The sequence below is a fragment of the Mobula birostris genome, chromosome 22 (assembly GCF_030028105.1).
Source record: "Mobula birostris isolate sMobBir1 chromosome 22, sMobBir1.hap1, whole genome shotgun sequence".
NCBI classification, from domain to species: Eukaryota; Metazoa; Chordata; class Chondrichthyes; order Myliobatiformes; family Myliobatidae; genus Mobula; species Mobula birostris.
This window is the reverse complement of record NC_092391.1, coordinates 30,659,924-30,686,602: the sequence shown is the minus strand read 5'-3', so window position 1 is coordinate 30,686,602 and position 26,679 is coordinate 30,659,924. Positions and strand designations below refer to the sequence as shown.

At 40.3% G+C, this 26,679-nt stretch overlaps 1 protein-coding gene across 4 annotated transcripts in view; it reads left to right on the top strand.

Annotated features, from left to right (window-relative positions):
* The window catches only part of LOC140186350 (astrotactin-2-like), a 1,795,681-nt gene that overhangs the window by 1,311,881 nt on the left and 457,121 nt on the right, over positions 1 to 26,679 (top strand). For all 4 annotated transcript variants that reach the window (XM_072240512.1, XM_072240511.1, XM_072240510.1 and 1 more), the window contains 2 exons: positions 8,237 to 8,370; positions 10,794 to 10,942. In XM_072240512.1, coding sequence (XP_072096613.1) covers positions 8,237 to 8,370; positions 10,794 to 10,942 — 283 coding nt within the window. The remainder of the gene's footprint in view (positions 1 to 8,236; positions 8,371 to 10,793; positions 10,943 to 26,679) is intronic.

The following is a 26,679-nucleotide window of genomic DNA, read 5'->3' as shown; positions in this document are numbered from 1 at the left end:
AAAGTCCTGTGATTGAGGGAAGTACAGTTCCCATACTAGACGGTAATGCAGCCAGTTAGGATGTTCTCAATTGTGCCCCTTTAGAAAGTCCTTAGGATTTAGGGACTCATGCTATACTTCTTCAACTGTCTGAGGTGAAAGAGGTGCTGTTGTGCTTTTTTCACCACACAGCCGGTATTGATGAATTGATGGCTCCGAAGCAAGGTTTGCAGATGATACGAAGAAAGGTTTTCTCTGTAACTGCATGGGCTTCATCCAGGTGCTCTAGTTTCCTTCCACAGTCCAAAGACGTACCAGTTAGTAGGTTAATTGGAATTGTAAATTATCCCCTGATTTGACTAGGATTCAGTCGGGGCTTGCTGGGCGGCATGGCTCAAAGGACTGGAAGGGCCTATTCTGTGCTGTATTGCAATAATAAATAAATAAATATAACATTGCGTTTTAATTTCTCCTTATGAAAAACAAGGAATACGGTTTAAGTTATCTCAAATCAATTAAATATACTTGTTACCTGAATTAATTCACATCATATAAATTACCAACTACTTATGGCTTCTTTTCAGTCATTGAACTGAGTGACCCTGCCTGGTCTGTGCCAGGTTTCAGCTGAAGCACTTCCAATAGAAAGGTTTCCCATGGCAACTGCCAGGAAATTGCGGGAACTTGTCTCTCCAACTTCAGATACATATATATATAATAGTCAAAATAAATAATTAGCTTAAAAATAAAAAGAAAAAAAAAGTAGTGAGGTAGTGTTCCTGAGTTCGTTGTCCATTCAGAAATCGGATGGCAGAGAGGAAGAAGGTGTTGCTGAAACATTGAAAGAGTGCCTTCATGATCCATACCTCCTTCCTGATGGTAGTAATGAAAACAAGACATGTCCTGGGTGAAGGAGGTCCGCAATGATGAATGCCGCCTTTTTGAGGCATTGCTTCTTGAAGATATCCTAGATACTATGAAGGCCAGTGCCCATGATGGACCTGACCAAGTTTTACAACTCTCTGCAGCTTGTTTCAATCCTATGCTGTAGCCCATCCATACCAGCTGGTGATGCAGGCAGTTAAGATGTCCTGCACGGTGCATCTGTAGAAATTAGGTTAATGACTTCTTATTAAAGTTTTATTCAAGGTACATCATCTACATCTGTAACAAGCCAAGATTTTCCAAACCTTTCATGAACAGGGTTCCACAGCTCTAAACTTTATCTTGTACTTGATGAGGCTACAATCCTATCATTAATCATATTTTTGTTATATATATTTTTGAGAAGTGAAAGCTAATCCAAAACATAACTCAAATGTAATCGTAGAGGATTACATCTGAAATAAAGTGGGCATCTCTTCATCTTTCATTTCTTCACAGGAGTAATAGTTCTGAGATTAACATTGAAAATTTTGTGTCTAGTTATTTCAGTAACAATGGAAGAAGTAAGTGCAGTTACTCCCTGCTTTATGAAATTTCTTAATTAATTCTGCAATTCTTTATTAATTCTTTATTAATTTCTGCAAAACATTCCATGTTATGAAATGTAATGAAATGAAAAAGGGTGAAATACGCTGGGAATTTTGATATAGTGCGTTCCCAAGAGCAGAGAGTCGTGCACTGTTCATTGTAACAAAGAATATAGTACATTCATAAAATGAAGAAAGAACCCCAAAGAAACATCAGCATTGCAGACATTCCTAAGTTGAACATTTGTAAATTGAAGAATATCTACTTAGTGCATTTTTATGTGTTTTGTCACCTCTATACAATTTTTTGAAGTGTGTTGCCAAAATTCCAAAACATTCTACTTGAATATAAAATAAAGTAGAATACAGCTTTTATTGATTTTTTAAACTGCTTTATTTTGAAAGTAGGTAATTGTTCCATTCGTTGACTTTTCATTTCAACAGTTAACATTACAGAACAGATATTATAGCCAGTACTCTGATGTAGGAAAGGAAAATGTTGAATATATTAGGGCAAGTTCCCCAAGTTTGTGTAATTGCATGTGTCATTTCCTGACATATTGCAGCTCTGAGGAGCTTTTCCCATCAGCACTGGATGCTAAAAATTCTGGCACACCATTTTCTGACCAATAGTCATAAATTTACATGCTTTGCAATTCCCTATTTCAACTATCCACAGCCAATGGATGAAACTTCTCCAGTGGGACAAAGCTTGAAAATTACTTTGTAAAAACTTTCTTAAAATTGTTAAGTAGTTGATAATTAGTCATTTCCTTCTAATCAACACAAACTGCTTGATGTGTTCTCACTGGGAAGTAGCTGTTGCAATAGTCAGGTTGATGATTATTTTAAATCCTTGGCAAGTTCTTTATTGGCCTTATTCTACAGAGAAGGTTTCCAGTTTTTTTTAATTTGCATACAGTTAAAAAGTCTGACAACAGTGACATAGACCCGGTCTTCCTCTCTTGCCTGGAAATGGTGACCTTTACCTTCATAACTGGGCTGAAGTTCAGAACTCTGAGTGATGGCAGGAATTCTGAACTTGCACATAGCTGATTGCTGGTGTAGTGACTGCCTGTTGGACTCTTCATGGAATCTAGCAGGGGAGCCCAAACTTCTGCAGATTTCCCAGCCTGGGAATTTCGTCTCCAGAACATGTGTCAGGGTTAAACTGGAATAATTCCAGGAAGTCCATTGATTTCAATTAGAGGCAACAATTGGGGAAAGAAATATAAATATCAGATCATTTTCATTAGTTGAGATGATTTGAATGTACTTAATGTTTCACAGTGTATTTAATAGTATTATTTTCCATATTAATTTTTTTAGATTAGCAATTTTAGCCTTTGAGTATTTTTGAATGTTCGGCAAAGGCAGAGACTTTATGTTCAAGGTTTTTGGTAGCTCTGGCAGCCGGGAAGAACCTTATCAGGCACTGTAAGGAATTCTAGAGGTAGAACCAGTCAGCTGAGTGGAAAGAGCACTCTGTTCCTTGTCCTTGCTGACCTATTTTGACAAAGAGTAAAAGGGTGGTGAGAGTTGATATTGGACTACTGGAAAATAATGCTGGTGATGTAGTAGTGGAGGACAAAGAAATGGCAGATGAACATAATGAGTACTTTGCACCTGTCTTCACTGTGGAAGACACAGGCAGTGAGCCAGAGGTTTGTGAATGTCAGCGAAGAGGAGTGAGTGCCATTGCTATTACAAAGGAAAAAATATGAGGCAAACTCAAAGCTGTTAAGGTGGATAAGTCACATAGACCAGGTGGACTACATCCTAGAGTCCTGAAAGAGGTTGCTGAAGTGATAAGGGACCGTTGGTCATGATCTTTCAAGAATCACGTGATTCTGGCATGGTCCCAGAGGACTGGAATTGTCACTCCACTCTTTAAAGAAGGGAGGAAGGCAAAAGAAAGGCAATTATAGGCCAGTTAGCCTAACCTTAGTGGTTGGGAAAGTGTTGGAGTCTATTATTAAGGATTAAGTTTCGAGGTACTTGGAGACTAATGATAAACTAAGTCAAAGTCAGCATTTTTTTCTGTGAAGTGAAATCTTGCCTGACAAATCTGTTAGAGTTCAAGGAAGTTCCAAGAAGGGTGGATTAAAGAGAGGCAGTGGATGTCACTTACTTGGATTTTCAGAAGGCGTTTGATAAAGTGCCACACATGAGGCTGCTTAACAAGATAAAATCCTATGGTGTTACTGGCATGGATAGCAGAATGGCTGACAGACAGGAGGCAGCAGATGGAAATAAAAGGGGCCTTCAATGGTTGGCTGCCGGTGACTAGTGGTAGTCTTCAGGGGTTAGCATTAGGACAGCAACTTTTCCCGTTGTTGGCCAATAATTTAGATAGTGGAATTGATGGCTTTGTGGCAAAGTCTGCGGATGATACAAAATAGGTGGAGGGGTAGATTGTGCTGAGGAAGCAATGCGATTGCAGCAGGACTTAGATCTTAGATGAGATCTGCTGGGGAGGGGGTGGTGGAATCTCATTGAAACCTACTGAATGTTGAAAGGACTAAGTAGGGTGGAGGTGGAGAGGTATCCAGAACTAGAGGCACAGCTTCAAAATTGAGGGGTGACCTTTTAGAACAGAGGTAAGGAGGAATTTTCTTAGCCAGAGGGTCATAAATCTGTGGAAGGCAGAAGGTGAGATTTTCCTGATCGGTCAGGGCATCAAAGGATATGGCGAGAAGGCAGGTGTATGGGGTTGAGTGGGACCTGGGATCAGCCATGATGGAATGGCGGAGCAGACTCAATGGGCTGATTGGCCTAATTCTGAACCTATGTCTTATGGTCTGAATTACTTCCCAGTCAAAGGTAATGCCCATGAATCTACCTCAGTTTGAAATGGACATCTGAGACAGATAACCTGTCATCTTGGGTCTCTAGTCTAGAACAGCTATGGCACACCTCCCTCCCTCACTTTAAGAGATGACTAATATCAAGTAAAGCATGCACAGTGAATAAAAAGAGAGATGATGGAAATCTAAACTCAATGTAGAAAATGATGGGAATACTCATTAGGCAGGCTGCATCTGAGGAGAAAGAAAATGAGTTATTATTTCAGGTTGATTACTTTTTCATTTACTCTGATGCTGCTTGATGTAGAGGCATAGAGTCAATCAGCAAAAGAACAGGCCCTTCGGCCCTCCGTGCCCAAACTGGCCTTCAGTTACATATCTACTCCAATTCTGCTTCCTCATCTATTGTGGGAACAAATAGTTTTCAATCTTCTCTACCTCATTGTGAAGAGTGCCTGCTTTCACCAGCCATTCAGGCAGTGCATTCCAGAGTATCCTCAGTTTTTTTCAGTTTTTTTAAATTATCTTTGAATTAATGTCACTTTATTAATATCATCTTGGGAAATGCAGCCTTTTGTACCTGTATTCTGGGAATTGTACAGCGGTGCAGAATCACTTTGAATTGTTTTAGGCTGTGGTTTTATTGTGTTCTCAACATACTGGATTCCTGTGAATTGGGACACATCAGAACCAGTATATTTTGGCCAAATGGTTAAAGTAAGCAGCTGTCTCAATTCGCTGAAGTTTCATGGAAACAGTTAAAAAAGGTTTAAAAAAGACAAACTACCATTTAACTGAGTAACAAGTTATGTATTTCAATAAATTAGAATACTACCAAAACTACTACAGTACTTTAAAACTGTGTATTAGCTCCTAATAATTATCGACGGAGGAATTCATTCAGCGTACACTGACATGTTGTTTTGATTGACTGGAAATGAATAAAATCAGCTAGTGGACTACCTTCAAGCAGTACTTTTGATGAAATGCATCCTCCAAATCCTCATTTTATTTGTAACATTCAAGATGATTGTCAACACCTTCAAATTCTTCATAGTTCCTAACTTGTTAAAGTAGTGAAATCATTTCATTTTTACTCCTGGCCATTTCTGGTAGCACCATGCCTGAATGCTTGAAACTACAGTGAGTAAAACCATTCTGAATTGCCTTTCTGTTTATTACTCACCAAGTATTAGTGACAAAAATCACTGATTTTGAAACGGAAACATGCAAACGATGCTATTTAAAAACTGTTCACTCTAAGCACGGTGTAGAGTCTCACATCCAAACAATGTGCACGGGACAGATGCTAGTTGGAAAATGTTCAGCAACAGTCTCCTGCCCAATTAAGTGGCATATTTCCCCAAGTAAATGAAAGAAATCCTGGCTATTTTCTCAATTCATTTTTGTTCTTTAGGACTTGTCCCAAATATTTGTTGACCCAATTAACTAATGGCCCAATTAACCAGAATCCACCATATTTGAAAGGTGAAATCCACTTCTAAAATATAATATGTGAGTGTCAATGTATATTTAACAATGGAGTTTAAGATATACAGTGACATTTGGTTCTACCACAGTGGTTAATTGGAGATTAGACCTAGAAAATAATCAAAAGTTACAGTGCCAATGGAAGACATTTGGCCAACAGTGTCTGAGCTGGTCGAGAAAGAGGTGTCCTATGTAACCCATTAACTCTTTAAGTAAAGGATGTTATCTGACAGTTCCACCTTTAATTTTTGGCTCATCAGTCATGGATTGCTTTCTCAACGTCCATTGAAGCAATTATATCAGTTCTACAGGATTACTACTGCAAATATTTGCTCTCCTTTGGAATTGATATTCTGCTACTTACATTTTTACATGCATTTTTACTTTGCTTTCTGTTCAGTGGCAAGTTTTGTGAAATTTCATCTAAGAGTTTCCAACCTTGAAATCAGCTTCCTGCCTTTTCTTTCCATTTCATCCTGTCTTAGATTTTTTAAAAATTTCACAGCATTAATATGAGCATTTGCAGTTATATAGTGACTTTTACATGTTACAATACCTTGAAGTACTGTAAAGACATAGACATAGAATGGTACAGTACAGTACAGGCCCCTCGGCCCACAATGTTGTGCCAACCCTTAAACCCTGCCTCCCATATAACCCCCCACCTTAAATTCCTCCATATACCTGTCTAGTAGTCTCTTAAATTTCACTAGTGTATCTGCCTCCACCACTGACTCAGGCAGTGCATTCCACACACCAACTACTCTCTGAGTTAAAAAAAACTTTCCTCTAATATCCCCCTTGAACTTCCCACCCCTTACCTTAAAGCCATGTCCTCTTGTATTGAGCAGTGGTGCCCTGGGGGAGAGGCACTGGCTGTCCACTCTATCTATTCCTCTTAATAAAGTAAAATTTAAATCACCTGGATACATTTTAAACACTATTTTCATATCCAGGCAATTAATTTATCCATAGAAAGGCACGGTTGACCTTTTTCTACAATACCACCAACCCCTTACACACCAGCTCTGATCCTTATGTCACTCTTATTTGTAAGATTAATAAAAAGACAAATCATATTTTTATCACATTTTACTCAAAATGAATTGTCACCAGGAGTACTTAATCTCATTGATGAGAAAGTGAGATTCTTTCTTCCTTATTAAATTGTTTTTCAGTACTTGTGGTATATATTAACAAACCCTTTGCCTATCAGTCTGACAGTCCAATTATCTAACATCTTGGACCTTAACACCGAGTAGTCATATCAACACAAACTGTAGCAGAAATCAGTTGAGGTCTAATGAATTTAAAGATGGCTTGAATCCACCAAAGACTCATTGTTATGGTCTGTGCACAGACAACAGATAGACATATTGCTTTTCAGTTGGCAGAGCTAATATGTGAACCAACTCCTCTTTTGACCATTGCATTTGGGCACCAGTCATCTCTCTGGTGCATCTGTACTATAATATGTCCCACTGTGCAACCTTTGCATACTAGTGAATCAATCCATTTGCTTTCTATTTACTGGCTTTCTGCTTTTAGCATCCCTGCTCTTTTGGACTGCTTTGAAACTAGCTGTACAACTATGGAGGAATTCAGCAGTAAAGAAAACACAAAATTATAGATGCAAATTTCGGTCTAATACTGGTCAAGGCATTTCTTTTTCTAATTACAGTCTGTGTTTTTATTTGTTACCTGCAACACTTCATTTCTTGATTTCATTCTGATTAAGTTTCAATTAAATACAAATATTGTAGTTTTCCATTAATCTTTTTGTGTCCTATTGTTTTGCCCCTCAATATTGCCATCACTGAATCAGGCATGTTATGATTAAGCAAGAGTAGTGAATTTCTTTTGACCACGTAGTCTGAACGAAAGCTTTCATTAAAAACAGATTCATTTAGGAGGTGCCACTTACCCTGGTCAAAGCAGAAGTGTTGCAAAACATGTATTTCCAAATATCAACTAAACTCCCAAGCCAATAACGAAATAAATGTATACATTCACACGGAAACCTCAGTCTGAATCGAAATGTGTCCAGGATTGTTTGCTGAAATTATTTTTCACTTTTATTTTTTCCCTCTCTCTGCTTAGACGTTTACAAATAATTAAGTCAGTATGCCCTCCTTTAATTCTGAGGTAACGTGACACCAGTCTGGTTGCGGGAAGTATGCTTTGATGATGCTAGATTGGTGGTTGTCATACAATGTTTTTCCGACTAAAAAAATGGATACACCAAGAAATCAAGCAGGCTGAAAATTAATCTGTCTGTTACCAGCTTTGAAGATTATGGGGAATGTTAATTACAATTTGAAAATTGATATGATTCAAGATTTATTACTAATATTTGTTGGGGTGCAGAGACACATTTTCTAGTCAATTTTGCCCTTCTGCGGTGATGTACTATTTCAGGAAATGAGACTGCCAATGACTCAACAGCATGACTGGTTTTACCTCCCACTTCCTGTGGTTGTTTTATAGGCCTTCAAGACGGCACTAATGAGCTCCTATTGGTGCTTGGGAAAGGGTGATGTCATTGATGACTGGTGCAGATGTGACCTGAATGCATTTGATGAGGATGGACTCCCAAACTGCAGCCCATTACCTCAACCTGTGTACGTATACTAATCACAACACTAATTACCTTTGAGCAAGGTTTAACTAATACTGCAAATTCTAGTGGCTATAAAGTTTCAGAAAATATCACCACCATTTGAACTCTCTGGCATAATTGCTACAAACTTCAGAATACAAATAAGCCCACAGGATCAAGTGGAACATTACTTTAAGGATGTATTTGCCAATGTAATGTCAATATTTTAAGCTATGTCCTTTGATTTATAATACCTTGTTTAGTATCTGCTGTGTTCTTTACCATGACTTCAAGCTGTGAAATCAGTAGGAAAGGGGCTTTATCCTTCATTCCTACGTTGAAGGTGCAGCAGTAATGTGTTAGTTGCAAGTAATTTCTTCTTAATTGCCTTTGAAGTTATGTCCAAATGTACTTTCCTGTCTGGAAACATGATTATACTTTCTGAGCCACTCAGGAAAGGATTGTAAAATTTCAAGCAAGTGCTACAGCCAGGGACAAATATGAAAAGCACCAAACTTAAATGAATTTTTATTATCTACATGCACATTACTGTCGATGTGTCCCTAAGACAAATATTTCATGTGATCCAGATCAATGTTGAAAGAGCATTGGAATCAATTACCTGGTTTTTGAAAAGGGTGAATGATGATCTGGGATTGTTCAGTTTCAATGTACTGTTTTGTACCTGCATTTAATGGTTCCAATATATCATTCTCAAATGTTTTCATTTCTTGGAGTGTTAAACTTTTTAATGTTTTTAATTAACTTACTTTCTATGTGCTATAGATTAAATAGGATCAATTTGATCAGAATACTAATGGTAAAACATAAATATTAAGACGGGTAGGAAGCAGTTCAACTAAGTGCACTGGCAAGAAGTCTTATCTAAGTCTGGCAAAACAGAAAGATTGACAGGAATGCAATAGAAAATAGTCTAGAATTGTAGTAAGTGAGAGGATAGAAACATGGATGAAGCAAAGGCAGTAAAGGAAGGTAAACAACTCATAGAAGTAATACTGAAGTGTTGGTGTGCTGAGGTGTCTGAAAGGATGTCTTTTAAAGGCAATGATTCTCCATTAACTTTATTCACTGTTGTTGAGTATGCCAAGCTGAAGACCATTCCATGTCAGTGATGCCTTACAAACACTTTAGTTCAGAGTGAAATGTTGATGAGAACATTGAGAGAACTCCTTGTTCTTTTTTACAACATGATTTTGGGGGGAAGAGGCAAAATAAATCAATGATCTTTTTGTGAGCAAACTCCTGCAATATCACTGAGATTTCTTGGTCTGTTTACAATTACTGCCTGTCTGTAGCTGTTGAAACTTGACAGCAGGCAAAAGTGCTAATTTTCATTTAGATGCAGCAAAGACCTGTGACTTGTGGAAGCATTTAACTTAACATATCTCACAGCTGAGGGGTCAAATGAGCATTAACAAACATCCTTAACCACCTGTTTGAGGTGTGATGGTGAGGGTGGCACAGAAATGTAGTGGTTTGCACAACGCTTTACAGTACAGGTGACCTGGGTTCAATTCCCATGGCTGCCTGTAAGGATTTGGTATGTTCTCCCCGTGACTGCTTGGGTTTTCTCCAGGTGCTCCAGTTTCCTCCCACAGTCCAAAGGCATACTGGTAAGTAGGTTAAATAGTCATTGTAAATTATCCTGTGATTAGGGTAGGATTAAATTGTTGCTGTATCTCAAGAAAAAAGAAATAAATGGGCAGAGTTTTTGACTTACCAGTGAATACTTCGTGTATTCTCATTGAGGCCTGTGTCTTCAATATAATGGGTTGTTTAGCCTGCTATTCAGTGAAATTTGTCCAATTCCACTATCATTTGCCATTTTAATTTACTGATATGTTGTGGTATATCATGCAGTAGGCTGAAGTTCATTTTTAAGTAGCTTTAAATAATTACACAAATTTGGAGACGGCCTTTTATTAAAAAAGGCTGTCGGATTTAGTGGAGTTCCTGTAATCTAATTTCAATTTCTGCTTCTCATTAAAGGCAAGGCAGTTGGTCAAGCAGCCACTTCTCTATATACAAGCTGATTGCTGGAAATTGATGCAAAAATAATGACTAGGCTGGATTCTGAAATCCCACTGGAGCATGAGGTGTTGCAAATGAATGGCTCAGCAGAGGAGGCATAATAAGTTTTGGTTTTATTACAATGAGGATACAAGAAGACGAGCTTGTAGGTTAAAGTAAATTAGAAATCCCCTCCCTCTCTAAAAAGCAGTGGACAGATGGAATAGAGTAAATAGTGTTGATTTGCAACACATGGAAAATTATGTATCGTGCTTGAGGTGGTGTCTCAAGAAATGGAACCTGGTGCTCTCTAGTATGGGTCTCCTGATTTCCTTTGTGCATTGAGAAGTGGTGTCTCAAGAAACTAAACTTTGCACTCCTTAATATTGCTCTCTGATTCTTCTTCATATCAAGGTTGAGACTCTCATCAAGTGTAGAACCATCAAGTACTATGATAGGCTTGGAATGGCAAGATGCTCAGCCAGTGATAGGAACGAAGATAGCTGACTACATCATCCACTATAAGAAACTGGACGACTATATCGATCCAAATCTTTATGCAGGTAAGTGGAGAATTTCTCAAGCAAATTTTTGCAGTTCAAAATTTTATGTCAAGAACTTTCTGGCTGAATATTTACTAAATGAAGTTAATTGCAAATATTTTCTTTGGAAGTACAAAATTAAGCAATACTGGATGCTAGATATTGATTGGAATTGAATTGTGGTACTTTAAATGTATTTCTGACTGTATTTATAACATTAAGATTTGTAAAATATGCTGTTTTTGAAAATCAGTGCATGAAAACATTTTCCATTATACCTGTCATCATTTTATTCTATTGCACTTAATCTTCATTTCTCAAGAGGGCTTTGGTGATGAAAGTCATTGCCAGAGATGCCACTTAAAACAAAAAATAATATCCAAAGGCATGTTTGTGAGGAATGATCCCTCAACCATGCTATCGCACCTACAATAAATCAAAGCATACAGTCTAAGTATGCAACATTTCGTAATGAAATAGTTAACTTCCTTTGTGGCCGGCTTACATTGTTGAGAACACTTGTATATCATGTTCTCTCTCTTTTTCTTTCATTATGGAGAGGAGTGAGTGCCAAGTGGTTTTGTACTAAACAGTGGCCACGAGTCAGTTGGGATAATGTTAACTTGCCAGCTATGGTGTATTGATAAGAAGATTCTTCTCAAATTTGTGAACATATTTGATTTTATATGTATAGTAGATATGTTGTCTTTATGTTTTTATAGGCATGTGATCACCATGCACTAAATGTGCCTGTGGGCTTTTCTATAGTACGACATACTGTAAAGACTAATCCTGCTTTTGTTTTTGCTCGAATGAAGATAAACACCAGATTGAGGTTCCAGTTGTAAAAAAAAATGACTCATGGAACTCTTTTTTTTGTGAAATTTTGTTGCATTCTCGTGAAATTTTCAGCCTTTTGTTTAGGTTGACAAGGCTCCAAGTGCTGCTGGCATACAATTGGCATAAAGGAGCAACCATCTGCAAGCCAAAGCACTCCTCCCTATTCAATACCTGTTAGATTGTGATCATATTGTGCCTTCAGCTCATGCTTGCATTTCTAAGCAATATCCTTGCTTTATTTTTGTAAAAAAAAGAGGCCTAGGGGAACTACAGACTCTCAGCCCTCACAGTGTGCACTGTGTTAATGAAAATGCTCTGTTAAAACTGCTAGCCCATCAGGTTTAACAGCAGGTTTTTAATTTCCCTGTTCCTGCTTGGAAGGTATAGTTTATCCAACAGCCAGCCAGCAAAGAGGAAGATGTAAATCAAATAGAAAATGAAAAAAATAAGGTGTGATGGTTTAAAAGAGAGAGATCAGAGTATGTTCATTGCCATTGTTACTTTTGGACCAGTGAAGGGTGTAGTTCAAGAAAATTTTCTGTTTATGGTGCAAAAAATGTGGATGGTCATAGTAAGACCTTTGATTGTGAAATGATAACTTGTTGAAAAATTGCTGCAGAGGTCCATTATCACGCCATTACTACACACTTGCAAAGCTCCTGCAGGCAATTGTTAATCTGGCAAACGAAAGAAAGTCTACAGTTGCTGCAAATCTGACACAACGCACACAAAATGTTGGAGGAACTCAACAGGCCAGGCAGCATCTATTCCATAAACCTGCTGAGCTCCTCCAGCAATTGCTAATCTGGTTTTGCTGGGTATCAGCAAGTGTGTCTTAATTCCTCATTACTGGTTCCCGACAGAGATGAGTTAACATTGCGTTTCTCTGCAAATGCATGGGTGCAATATGCCATCTTTACCGCAGGGCTGCATTGATGCACAAAGCCATTATTGGGGCCTACAGCTGACATACATTTGTTGTTGATGGGCATGTCTGGGTGGAACTATTGTTACGTTTACCTGCAGGAAAGGTGATAATCTCTCACTATTGTGCAACATTCTAGGTGATTTAAAAATTTTTTATTGGGCTGCCTGCCATACACTGCTATTCCATCGTTACTGGTGTGTGCAGGGAAGTGTTATTCCATAATCAGAAGCAGGCTGAATGAGGTTATTTCCCTGCTTTCTGAGTGTTTTGTAGAGGTGCATTATCCTTCATTATGTGCAAATTAATGCTGTCAATATAGCACCAAAATACCCCTACCCCCAAAAAATTGCAAAAAATAGTTTTATGATCAGTTCTTGTACTTTAAGACATACTGAACAACATATCAAAAGTTGGACAGAAACGGAGCACGGGAAAGTAAAAAAAAATCTGATGTTAAAAAAATGGCTGCCAATGAAAAGAATTGGACCCATACCTGTCTTATTTTGTTATATTTCACTGTTTCTAACAATGGTAGTGCCATAATTGTGATATAAAATGCTGACATCCCACCTCTCCCGGAAGTTCCGGGAGTCTCCCGCATATTAATAGTGGCTCCCTGATGCCCGCAATTTATATACAATATCCCAGAAATCAATTTCTTTGAGAGCGAGAGAGAGAGCGCGCTAGAGAGAGCGGGCGCAAGAGTGACCACACGAGAGAGAGCGTGAGAAAGAGTGAGAGAGCATGCTAGAGAGAGAGAGAGAGAGCGTGAGAGAGAGAGCGAGCGTGCGAGCGACCACGAGAGAGAGAGAGAGAGAGAGCGCGCCATGGGAGAGTGTTCCAAAAAAAAGAAAATGTAAAACGTACGTCACCCCAGACTACCCTAAAGTGTACCCCTGCCTAATAGGGGTCAAAAATAATGACAGTGTTGCCTGCTGCACTGTTTGCAACACTGACTTCTATTCCCCATGGTGGGTTAAGACTGTATAAAAGACATGTTGAGGTGAGTTTAACAGGTGTCATTTGTTCATTAGCATAGCTAACATTATTTAAACTAGCTGGCTAGCTGCTAAGGAGCTACTCTATTGCAGACCTCCCACCTCTCCCGGAAGTTCTGGGAGTCTCTCGCAAATTGATGGTGCTACCTCCCTGAAATGAGTTTTTCCAGGGTGGGAAGTCTGAAGATGTGAATGGGAATACCCGCAGGGTGTGCTTTATCAGCAGACAACCCTGAGGTTCATCAGAAGTTCCAGTCTGGGTTCCATGTAGACGCAGCAGCCAATACTGGGCTGGCCTTGGCTCTGATCTTGTGATAGAACAGACACTAATGCGCTCACTAAAAAGCCAAGGGGGCTTAACGCGAGGAACTGGGATGTCAGAGCACCAGAGAGCAGTTTAGACTATGTCTTCCACTGTGTCATCCTCTTACAACCTTGCCATGCAAGAACTGACCGCGAATAGTTACACAACAGGTGAACAACATAAGGAGTTGTCCACCTCCAGAGTGAGTAGAGATGAGGCTGACCTTGAAAAAGTCGCAGCAAAACTGGACTGCTTCACACCATTTTCAGATGATAAATCATCGCGCAACATCATCACAGGGGTTTATGCAAATGAGGATGTCAATGTACATGACCTCTTCGCAATAGGAAATGACATATTAGGAAGATGGACGGACACTCTGTTTTCTCGTATTTGCTCAAAAAGAGTTTGAAGGTCAAGACACAGGCATCCAGCAGGGCAGTCAAAGTTGCTGAAGACCATACCATAGATCCAGCGTTATTATTCCAGTTGCGTCACAGACAGGTGGTCTCTGGCTAGTAGAAGTGCTGAACTATGAACTCTGTCCATATCCAATGTCTTTGTTTGAAGCAAAGAACACCTTGCACCAGCCGGATAGGCCACAACTGGCAGAAGCAATAAAGAATTATGTCACCTCCAAATCGGACAATGCTGTCACACAGATGGTCCCAGTGACAGATCACTATGTTCTAGATAGGGGATCACTTCTGCACCACTTAAAATGGACGGAGGGGTGCACCTACAGTTCAATTGCAGATGACTATGCCTCATTCACTGTCAAACACTATGCCAGAGCCACTGTAGTGTTTGATGGTTATGGGGTTGGGCCAAGCATAAAGGACTGTACCCATCAGCGTCGAAGTAGAAATTTGAATGGGAACAAGGTGAACATTACAGGGGCGACAAAATTTGATGGAAAAAGGAGGACTTCTTGTCGAATGAGGCAAACAAGCGGGTAATTAGCCAGCTCATCATGGAACGTTTGCATCAGAGAGGCTGCGAAGTGACTCAAGCTGAAGGAGATGCCGATGTTGAGATCACAAAAGCAGCCATCACAATGTCTGCTTTCAAATCTACTACCCTTGTTGGAGAAGACATAGATCTCCTCGTATTCTTGCTCTACCATGTAGTGGTAACAAACTACACTGAACTCTATTTCCGCTCAGACAAGGCAAAATCAAATGCCTGTAGTATCAAGGTCCTTAAGCAGGTACTTGGAGAAGAAGCTTCTAATGGTCTATTGTTTCTCCATGCCTTTACCGGATGCGACTCAACGTCCAGAGTATTTGGGATTGGAAAGAAGTCGGGGTTCCAAAGAATCATCAAGAAAGAAAAGGGAATCAGAGATTGTTTGAAAGCGTTCTGTTCACCAAAGCAGAGTCAGGATGTTGTGGAAACCAGTGGCTGTAGGGCAATGGTGGCGTTGTTCAACAGAAATCAGAACGACTCCCCAGCATCTATCAGATACAATATGCTCTGCAAGAAAGCTGCGAGAGCTAAGACTTTCGTCACGCCTGAAAGACTGCCACCAACCACCTCGGCCTGTAAATTTCACTTCCTGCTGACTTACTACCAGGTTATGGAGTGGATGGACTGTAGTGATGAAACGGAGCCGTCTGAGTGGGGATGGAGGGTAGAAGGGGAAAAACTCGTTCCAGTGATGACAGACAAAAGGCCTGCTCCAGAGGTACTTATTCAGATTAATTCACTGCAACTGCTCGGGAGGGTGCAATACGCTAAAGTGTACCTGCAGAAAGCATAGGCTGAAATGCACCAGTGCATGTGGGCATTGCCAAGATGGCAACTGTGACAATATGACAAATGAGCCAGTGATAGAAGAGGATGCTGAACAAGACTGCATCTGAGAAGCCATAAGGTAGCATATTATGTGTCATGACGTCAGTACTTAATACCAGAGTTGTCCCTTGATTACATCATTGATGACATCATGACATCAGTACAAATGCAACTTTCATTCCAGGAACTACTGTTATTTGAAAAACATTGGTGAAAAGAGCATTCATTAAAACATCAGGTTTAAAAAAACTTGCGATTTGATGGTTATCAGTCAGATTTTTGACCTTTTTCTGCTGGTGGCCATCTTTTTTTGTCATTTTTGGAGACTTTCCCATGTGTCAAAATTGTCTAACTTTTGATATGTTGCTCTCCACATCGAATAGTACAGTAAACAATCATAAAGTGTTTTTTTGCCATTTTTGGAGGGTTAGGTGGTACATTGACCCGCCTAAATGCAATAGTGTGTTAATCTGTTACTGAGCTCTGGCAGGGCTGCACGCACAAAATGCTGGAGAAACTCAGCAGGCCAGGCAGCATCTATGGCGACACTTCACCTGTGAGTCTGTTGGGTGTTCGGTCTCCCATTGTGGCCTCCTGTATATTGGTGGGATCTGATGTAGATTGGGAGACTGCTTCACTAAGCATCTATACTCCATCCACCAGAACAAGTGGGATCTCCCAGTGGCCACCCATTTTAATTCCATTTCCCATTCCCATTCCAATATATCCATTCATGGCCTCCTCCAATGTTGGGATAAAGCCACACTTAGGCTGAAGGAACAATACCTTATATTCCGTTTGGGTAGCCTCCAACCTGATGGAATGAGCATCAATTTCTCAAACTTCCGGTAATGCTTCCCCCCTTTCACCATTTCTCATCCCCTTGTCCCTCTCTCATGTTATCTTCTTGTCTGCCCATCGCCTCCCTCTGGTGCTCCTACCCCTCTCCCACCATTTGTTCTTCCTTCCATAGCCTTCTGTCTCTTTCACCAATCAACTTCCTAGCTTTTTGCTTCATCTCTCCCCCTCCAAGTTTCACCTATCGCCTGGCGTTTCTCTCTCCCCTCCCCCACCTTTCAAATCTACTCCTCAGCTTTTTTTCTCCAGCCCTGCCGAAGAGTCTCGGCCCGAAACAGCGACTGTGCTTTTTTTCTGTAGATGCTGCCTGGCCTGCTGAGTTCCTCCAGCATTTTGTGTGTGTGGATTGAATTTCCAGCACCTACAGATTTTCTCTTGCTTGTGATCTATGGGAAAAAAAGTACAGTCAACATTTCGAGCCAAAACCCTTCGACTCCACTGGTCTATCACCAGAGTGAGCATGTTAATCCATTGTTTCTGCATCCCTGTTGGAGCAACCACTAATCCATCATGCAACATCAAAATAATCATTTTTCAAAGTCGGGCTATTCTCTCAATATCAATCACATGCATGGGTGTGTTGATCAGGTTATCCGGTTACCTGCAGCATGGATACTAATCTGTCGTAGCTGTCTCACTGCGTTATCATATTCATCCACCAGTAGAGACATGTTAATCTGTCAGTAATGTACTGCTTAATGGGTGTACTATTCTGCCATCACTTGCTGCCTGTGAGGTTGAGTTGCTCGGCAGCTTGCAGGGAGAGAGGGAATAGAGTTAACACACCATTACTTGGTGCCACTAGGGCAAGTTAACCTGCTGATAAAAGCATCATGCATGGGTAAGTTAATCTCCTGTTATTGGGTAGGTGTAGGGGCAAGTTAAACCTTCATGTCTTGCTTCTTTACATGGTGCTTGCTGGGGTTTGGGATTCCCTCAGTACTGGGCTTCTGCAGGGTCATTTTGACTTGTCATTGTTTCTGTTTGCAATACCGAATGAGCACATTAAAAAGGTCTTTATTGGCAGCCTGCAGCAGTGTAACAATTTCCCCCATCATTATCAGCACCCAAAGGCCTATGCTGCTCTGTAGTTACTACCGTCATGCAGGTGTCATTCCCATCACTGGACACCATTAGGCATGTTAAACCCCTGTTACTGCATATCTGTGTTCATTAAAACAAGATTATTAACAGACCGTAGGGGTGCATTAGTTCGTCATATCCGGCTTCTGCAGGGATGTGTTATTCATTATCTATTGACAGCTGGCAAGAACACACCATTGCATTGTTACAGACAGACTGCAGAGGTGCATGCAGGAATGCATTATCTTTACTTTTAGCTGGTTGAGGGAGGGAGCCTGATCTGTAGTTGCTGATACCTCCTGCAAGGTGTATTAACTGGTGCATCCTGGGACTGTTAGCCCATCATCTCTGATCTCCTGCCTGATAGGATTAATCTGTCATATAGTGGGGCCCTGAAGTGGCTCCTTGATCCATTGTTTCTGGGGCTGTGGCAGAAGCATTAATTCATCATTAATGCAGCACATGCAGGAGCAGGCAAATGCAATCTGCTTGGATGCAATAATGCACCATTGCTGACAGTGCCTGTGTGGAACATTGATCCATTTCAGGTACATAGCGTGCTGTCATTGCTAGACACTTGCAGTGAACTGTTAAGCCATCACTGGGTTTCCATAATAGATTTATTATTACTGGTTGCATGCAAGGGTGCACTAAATCTTCATTTTTTGCTGTAAAATTGGTTCACTAATCTGTCCATGGGTCAATCCACAGTAGTGAGGGACCGCACTGCAAGTTAATGCATTATTTTTGAACACTTCGAGAACACTTTATTAACGAGCAATTCAGGGGCACGTAAATTTGGTGATATGGTGATGTGTTATGTGTAACTACTGGATGCCTCAAAAGGTGAGTTAATCCATCAATACTGACTGTATAAATCTGCCACAACTGGGTGAATGCAGAGGTATATCTTTCCAGCATTACCTGATGCTTATAAAGATGCATTCATCCAACTTTGCTGGAACGCTAGTGGAAGCTGTGTGAGGGCAGTGGTTTTTGTGGAGTCATTACTTATTGTATATAAAATGGTGCTTTTATCTGTCATCCCTGAGCACACGATTGTTGCATTGTTCCATCATCTCAGCTCATTCATGGAAGCATCAATCTGTCATTACCAGTTGCACCATTACAGGGCAATGGCAAAATCATGTTGCTCTTTTATTCATCAGTGCATGCACAGGAGCATTAGTCCACAAATGATGAGAGACTTCAGGGCCCATTAATACATTATTATTTTACGGCTGCAAATACATACTAACCCACCAGTACTGTGCACCTACTGGGTCATATTAATCCAATGTTAATGTGCATCCATAGAAATTACTATCTTGAATGCCTGCAGGAACATGTTAATCCTGTGATAGTTATTCTGGAGCATGTTACTGCATTTACTGCTGAGTATCCATGCTATCTCATTAATCAGTCATTACTGGCAGCCTGCATGAAAAAGGTAGGGTTCCCTTATCTAGGTGCATGAATCCATCGCTACTGATTGCCTGCATTGATTCCTTTATCTATTATACTGGAGGTCTGCAGGGTGTCATCAATCCGTCACAATATGACATTCCTAGTACCGTTCTGGCGGTATGTTTGCTCCTTATAAAGTCAGTATTCCCAAGACCGAGTCTTGGTTATCTTCCTTCACTTGCTTTGCAAAGAAGCATAACTGTAGCAGATGAATCAGATCGGGTCACATGCAGTGGAGAAGGAGCGAGAAGTCTGCTGGCTGGAGACTATGTCATCTGCTTGTGGCTTCATGAGTGAGGGGGCATTATTCTGAGCCGTGGACTAGGGTTCCATAGGTTTCAGATGGTGGATTTGGCTGGGGAGAGGGATTATGCCAGACAATTGGGACACATGATTGAAAGATTGATGCTTGGGGACGGAGAATCAGGACCTGCAGCTTGGTGGGGCTCATGAATAACTGCTGGCATTCATAATGGAATAAGCCTGGGTGAATTATTCATAGATTTTATGGTTGTTCTTTTAAAGTACTGATTTTAATCAATCTGCATTGCATTCAGTAGAACACTGCATTCACAATGGCTATAGGATTGATTTCGACGGCACAAATCTATTGTGTCGCGCCAATGGATTTGGGACCACCTGGTAAAGGAGGCCATTAAAATAAAACTAAGGAAAAAGAATTTTAACAAAGATGAAGGTCTTGCTCTAAGTAAGAACTGGAATTCGAGTGTAAACAAGGTGGGACAGTGGAAACCTGATTGGTTGAGGACTAACCAGTCAGGAGGGACGGACAATGGGGGTATATATACCACTGGACTAGACATACCTAGGCATCATCCATGATGAAGATGGCAGAGTTTGTCATCAAGTCTTCAAGCAAAGTTGACACCTGTACCTGGCTGGAAGCCCAAGAAGAGTCTATTCATCATATACACCAGAAAAGCACTAGATCCTTTTTTCATTCAGCATACATTGCACTCAAAGACACATACAACTAGTCACTCTATGAAACTCAAAGTGTCTAGCCTAAAAAGGTCATTATTATATTTCTTACTGTGACATAAGGAAACGTCAATTGAGCTTTACTTTAAACTGCTTATTATTCTGAAAAACTTCAGTCTTTGGTAGCATTTACTCCATAAATTTTGCAAAATATCGTGACGTTCTGGGCAAGGGCATGGTCGACAGCCTGCCCCTGCATTTATAATAACTCTGTTTACTGTTCTTGTGTTAAAATGCTTTTGTGCGATTATGGTGGGAAATTTCAGTTCATTTATTGTTACATTCTAGATTGGGTTATACAGTTATCTGCTTGTGTATTTGTTGGTCACCCTAACTGTAACCGGGGTGTGTGATAGTCACCTCCCCCTGGTGTGAGACTGGTTGGGTTCACTCTCTGGGTCATGGTGCCCGGTCTGTTTTATGTGTATCACAATAAAACAGTTGTTGAGTGGAAAAGCTTCTTCGTCTGTCATTATGGACCAAATGCTCGCCACAATATATTTAGTCTGTGATCTTCATGTGGGCAAGGATTTCATTCCACACTCATGCCTCAGAAAATTCAAGACTCTGCATCTGAATCTAAAGGTTCAGGCTGTATCATTCCTCAATATGTTGATAAAATGTTACAGAAAGACTAATTTATCCCATCCCTTGAGACCACTTGATGGAACTTAAATGAGGAATCTTCACTCTGGAAAGGTTTGCAATAGGCAGCAAGATTCCTTGTGTTTGACAGGCAAGTAGAGAGATGTTTTTTGTCTGAATTTGTGCCCTGGTTGTAGAAATCTGATTAAACAAGAAACTGAAAAATAGCTTTTGATTATTGGTTACAACACTAGCTCCAAAATAATCAGGTAATAAATGTGCTGATAAAAGACAGTCATTGCCCACATGGGCAAAACCTGTTAGAATATAGAAACCAATCCTCATTCATTCAAATTTTCCAATGTGACAGAATTGATATTTACTTGAATCTGAATTACAATTAATGCATGGCTTGTTGAAGATCAGCACGGATTACCAACTATGATGCATGCACACAAAATACTGGTGGAGCTCAGCAGGTCAGGCAGAATCCATGGAGGAAAATAAGCAGTAAAGGTTTCAGGCTGAGATCCTGTGGTAAACCATGTATATATGTTGTAACTCGGTTACTTGTCTGGACACACCCCTCTGCTGACTGCCCCTGTGGCTCCTCCCACAGAGTCCTGTATAAAGGTGTTCGCCTTGCCCCTCCCCCTCAGTCCGGGGGCAGACACTCACTGTGGAGGTCGTATTGTACAGCAAATAAAAGCCTTTCAGTATTTTACCAAACCTCAGTCTTTTGGAGTAATTGAAGGTGCTTCAGACCCTCCATCAGAACTAGTGGGAGCACATACCAGGATACTTCCTGAAGATAATTAGGGTAATAGTTGTGATATCCTACCAACACAAGGAATCTAAAATGACATATGAAGAGTAATCATCTGACCATGATACTAATTAATTATCAGTCATAATCTGATGAATAGAGAAAAACATGAGAAAATTCAATGAATTATTAGCAGTTGGAAATTAGTTTATTATGTAAGTGATTGATTTATGCTATGTTAAAGGTCTACTATTTTCAAGTTCTTGTTAAGTGATCATTTTGATTTCAGGAGCCCAATGATAATATAATTAGTAATGTTACTTATTTACAACAAGAAAGTTGTAGCTCTTCAACCTCTGTTCTGGTGATTCTAGCAATCCTCCTGGATATTATTTCACAGTATATGCAATTTAATTTTTGTGTTGACAAGAACAAGTTTATTGCTAGTATTCAAAATCAATCCATTTGATTCCATATTGGAACTGAATTGATCCCTGCTAAGTGCACAGTTTTCTCTGAGAACCAGCAATCCCAGTAAATGAAAGAAGGAGAAAAGGTAAGTGGCTGCAATGCTTTTGCTCATTGAGAAAGTGTTCATTATGCCTTTGATCATTAATCTTAGATACAATTATCATCATTAGATATATTTTAGCAGGGCTCTGGCTGACAGGTGAAAGGAAAGGTCTTACATAGTTGTGAAATTGAAGTTAAAACATGACATTGTTTTTTTTTCTGGGGAAACATTATGTCATTGTTACAACAATTAAATCTTTATTTCTAAAATTGCAAGTCTGATTTTTTGCTTATTGTCAAAAATCGTTCAAGCATCAAACTCCTGAACCAGCATGGATAACTTCACTCACCTCAATTCTGAACTGACTCTACAACCTTTAAACTCAGTTTCAAGGACTCTACAACTTATGTTATCAGTATTATTCACTTACTTATTTATTATTATTATTATTATTATCTGTATTCCTTGTATTTGCAGAGCTTATCTTCCTTTGCACACTGGTTGCATGTTTGTCTTTGTACGTAGCTTTTCATTGATTCTAATGTATTTCTCTTTTGAATGTCTGCAAGAAAATGAATCTCAGTGTATGGAGGCATGCACGAACTTTGACAATGCATTGTCTTTGAACATTGAAACGCCTACTCCAAAAATTAGATTGACCATAGGTCATGCTATATAATGTATCTATCACAAAGGTAACTGCAATACAATTCAATATTGTAAGCTTTTCATATTTCAAATCCAATGTCCCTGTAAATTGGAAACATCTGCTTGATGAGGTAATGAAATTCTACCACCTGTTATATGTTTATTAAAATTTAATCGCTTATCAAGGATAAACTATGAAAGTAGTCAACAAATTGTTTTACAACTAAATATTATGATGCTGTTTTCTTAAACAAAATACTTTGCATGTCTGACTTGTTGGAGAAGGACCTCAGAGAAGTTAAAACAGGTGCTGTTGTTTTGGTGGAGATGATTACTGTCAGGAGCTTTAAGAATGAGCTTATGAATACTTCTAAGTTTAGATTCACTTCTTCACAAAGGTTTGGAAGAAGTACTGTGGTCTGGTCATCATGACATCTTCTGGACATTTACATGTTCTTCAGCAAAGATGCTCTCTGATATGAGCTATGGGTCTATCTAAAGATTAGCTTTATTTGTCACACGTACAGTGAAATTCATTGTTTGTGTCAATGACCAATACAATCTGAGACGTGCTGTAGGCAGCCACAAGAGTCGCCATGCTTCTGGAGCCATTCCATCATGGCCACAGCACTTTAGCCCTAACTTGTTCATCTTTTGGGTAGCACAGTAGCATCATGGTACTGTTTTAGCGTACCAGCGACCCAGGTTCAATTCCTGCCGCTGCCTGTAAGCAGTTTGCACGTTCTCCCCATGACCATGTGGGTTTCCTCCCACAGTCCAAAGATGTATCACTTGGTAGGTTAATAGGTCTTTGTAAATTGTCCTATGATTAACCTATGGTTAAATTGGAGGTTGCTGAGCGACGCGGCTCGAAGGGCCAGAACGGCCTACTCTGCGCTGTATCTCAATAAATTTTCTAGATTGTGGGAGGGAACTAGAGCACCTGGAAGAAGCCGATGAAGCCGATGATATTGGAGGGAGGAGAAGATGGCAGCATGACGCAGCGCGCGTGACCTCTCCGGTGAAATGATATCGTATTTGTTAAATAGGATGCCGTGCACAATCCTGATTTGATGGAGACGGATGTGAGAAACACGGAGGAACATCTGGAGAAACTTCTGAAATGCCCGGTTCGCTGCCACTGCTACTGTGCAATCGAGAATCTCCGGAGAGGAAGGCCCCAAATCCTCGGCTTTGACTGTTGCTGGTGCCAGGGTTGGGGTCGAAGTGCTCGGCAGAGATGGTGCTTGCTGCTCGGTGTCGGAGGCTCGAAGTTTTTGGACAGACTGAGAGTCGGACCGTGGTCGGGTGTTTCCAGGATGCTGCATCGGCAAGTTTGCGGCGCTGGAAGCTCGTGGCAGGGAGAGTTTTCTTCCTTCTACCGTCTGCGTGAGATGTTGGGACTTTCGAGAGACTTTGAGACTTTTTTTTACCGTGCCCACGGTCTGTTCTTCTATCAAATTACGGTATTGCTTGCACTGTTGTAACTATATGTTATAATTATGTGGTTTTTGTCAGTTTTTCAGTCTTGGTCTGTCTTGTGTTTCTGTGATATCACACTGGAGGAACATTGTATCGTTTCTTAATGCATGCATTACTAAATGACGATAAAAGAGGACTGCGTGTCCTCATAATCTAATCTAATCTAAGTCACTGGGAGAAATACAGTGGTGCTGTGAAGCATTGTGCTAAATTCTACACTATCGTGCTGTACTGATAGAGAAATCATAATTACAGTAGAAATCTTCGATGCCCATGAAGCTAAAGTTTGAGATTAACAGGATGTAATATGGCGGATATAGACTATGACAGAAACAGTGTGATCATTTGCTATAAACTGTGCCACCCAACAGAGAGGTGAAATAAGTTGTGTTTGGGATATTCGGAGAAATCTTTTCCTTTTTATATTTCTCCAGAGACACTGGAGTACAAGGTAGTACTCATTGAAGCAATTACCTTCTTCCCCGCAAGTTTCATGCTGTGATTTATTTGAAGAAAAAAATGATCTATCTTGTTGGCTCAGTTGGTAATTTTGTACACTCTGACTTTGAGGGCATGGACAAGAGTGGCCAAATGGGTTCCTTCTATGCCATAACAATTATGTGATTTTGTAAAGCAGTCAGTCAAATTTCGGTGGATTCTTGGATCCACAGTGACACCAAATTTCATTGCTGAGAGCACCACTTCATCTTTTCACAGAACTATCACCCCAAAACAGTTGAGTGTTAACTAAATGGGAAGCAATTAACATGGAGCCATTAAGAACCAACTCAGCTCCAGCCTAGATTTGTCTACATACAGCTTCAGTTTTCAAGTGGCATGAACGCCTGCCCAAGAACTCTATATGCCTGAGGGTCAATGTCCTATGACAGCTACTGGATTCCATGAATGATTTTAATGAAGGCCCGATCAAGAAGTTAAGGCTAGTGGTGTCAAAGAAGTCCAGGCCAATTACTGCATTCCCTATTGGCTGATTCTGGAATCTGACATCCTCTCTGCTGCATTTAGTGACCTAGCAAAGCTGTACTTCAGGAGACTGCAATATGCTGTGAGCCAGCCAGGACAAAAGATGCACCACAGTAACACTTCTACAATCTGCATCCTTGAGTTGGAGCTGGAGTAATAGATTTTCAGGATGATTAGATGTCCTCCTATTAAAGAGGAGGAGGAGAAGAAGATGGCGGCGCAACACAGCGCGCGCGTCCTCTCCGGTGAATGATATCTGTAATCTGTCAAGTAGGGGACCTTGCACAATTCTGATTTGATGGAGACAGACGTGAGAGTATGGAGGAACATCTGGAGAAACTTCTGAAATGCCTGCTTCGCTGCAGCTGCTACTGTGTGGTAACCAGAATCTCCGGAGCAGAAGGCCCGAATCCTCAGCTTTGCTTGTTTCGGCGGCAGGGGCTAGGTCGAAGGTGCTTGGCAGAGGATGGTGCTCAAGAGGCTGTATCGGAGGGGCGGGTCGGAGGGTCGAAGTTTTCGGATGGACGGACCCGGTGTCGGCTGTAGTCTGCTGCTTCCAAGGCATCGGCAGTTGTTGGTGCCTCAGAGGCTTATGCCAGGGAGTTTCTCCCTTTTGCCGCCTGCTACTGGGGACTCGGGAGTCGATCGGGACTTGAGACTTTTTTTTACCGTGCCCATGGTCTGTTCTTTATCAAATTATGGTATTGTTTTGCACTGCTGTAACTGTATGTTGTAATTATGTGGTTCTGTCAGTGTTAGTCTGTGGTTTGTCCTGTTTTCTGTGATATCACTCTGGAGGAACATTGTATCATTTCTTAATGCATGTATGCATTTCTAAATGACAATAAAAGAGGACTGATTGTTCTCATAATCTAAATCTAATACCAAACACATCTTCATTTCAATTTTTTTTAACTGGTCGTACAACAGGACCATATAGACTTTGATAGACCAGCGAGTTTTAAAGGGACTGCAGAGGTGGAAAATTTTAGATAAACTTCAGTTTGTAAAATAAGCTGGAACTTTCAAACACTCCCATACTTGAGCCTCTCTTTACCACTGTACCTGATCATATTCTGATCCCCAGTTTTTCTGACCACATCGCTACTCCACAATCATGAGTCCGTAGAACTGTGGATAGAATGTCAGTGCATAACTCAGACTTGGAAGGTCTGGGCATTCTAAACAATAGGATACTGGACTGTTGATGTTTTGCACTACTGTAATTAAATACTTCTTGATTAATTCAAGCTTTGTGTTACATCAAACCTATTTTCGAAGCTATTTAAGCAGATCTTCAGGTTGTCTTTTCCAATTAAGGTAATCAACCAAAAATGTAATAAACTAATTTTTCACGCTATGTAAAACAGATGAAGATGTACAGTACATAGGGAAAATAGAAGTCCTTTTTAGAAGTATTGCCTAGAAATTTAAAGTTATAAAGGCATACAGCATAGAAACGGGCACTTTGTTCCACTGAGTCCTTGTTGATCATTGAGCAT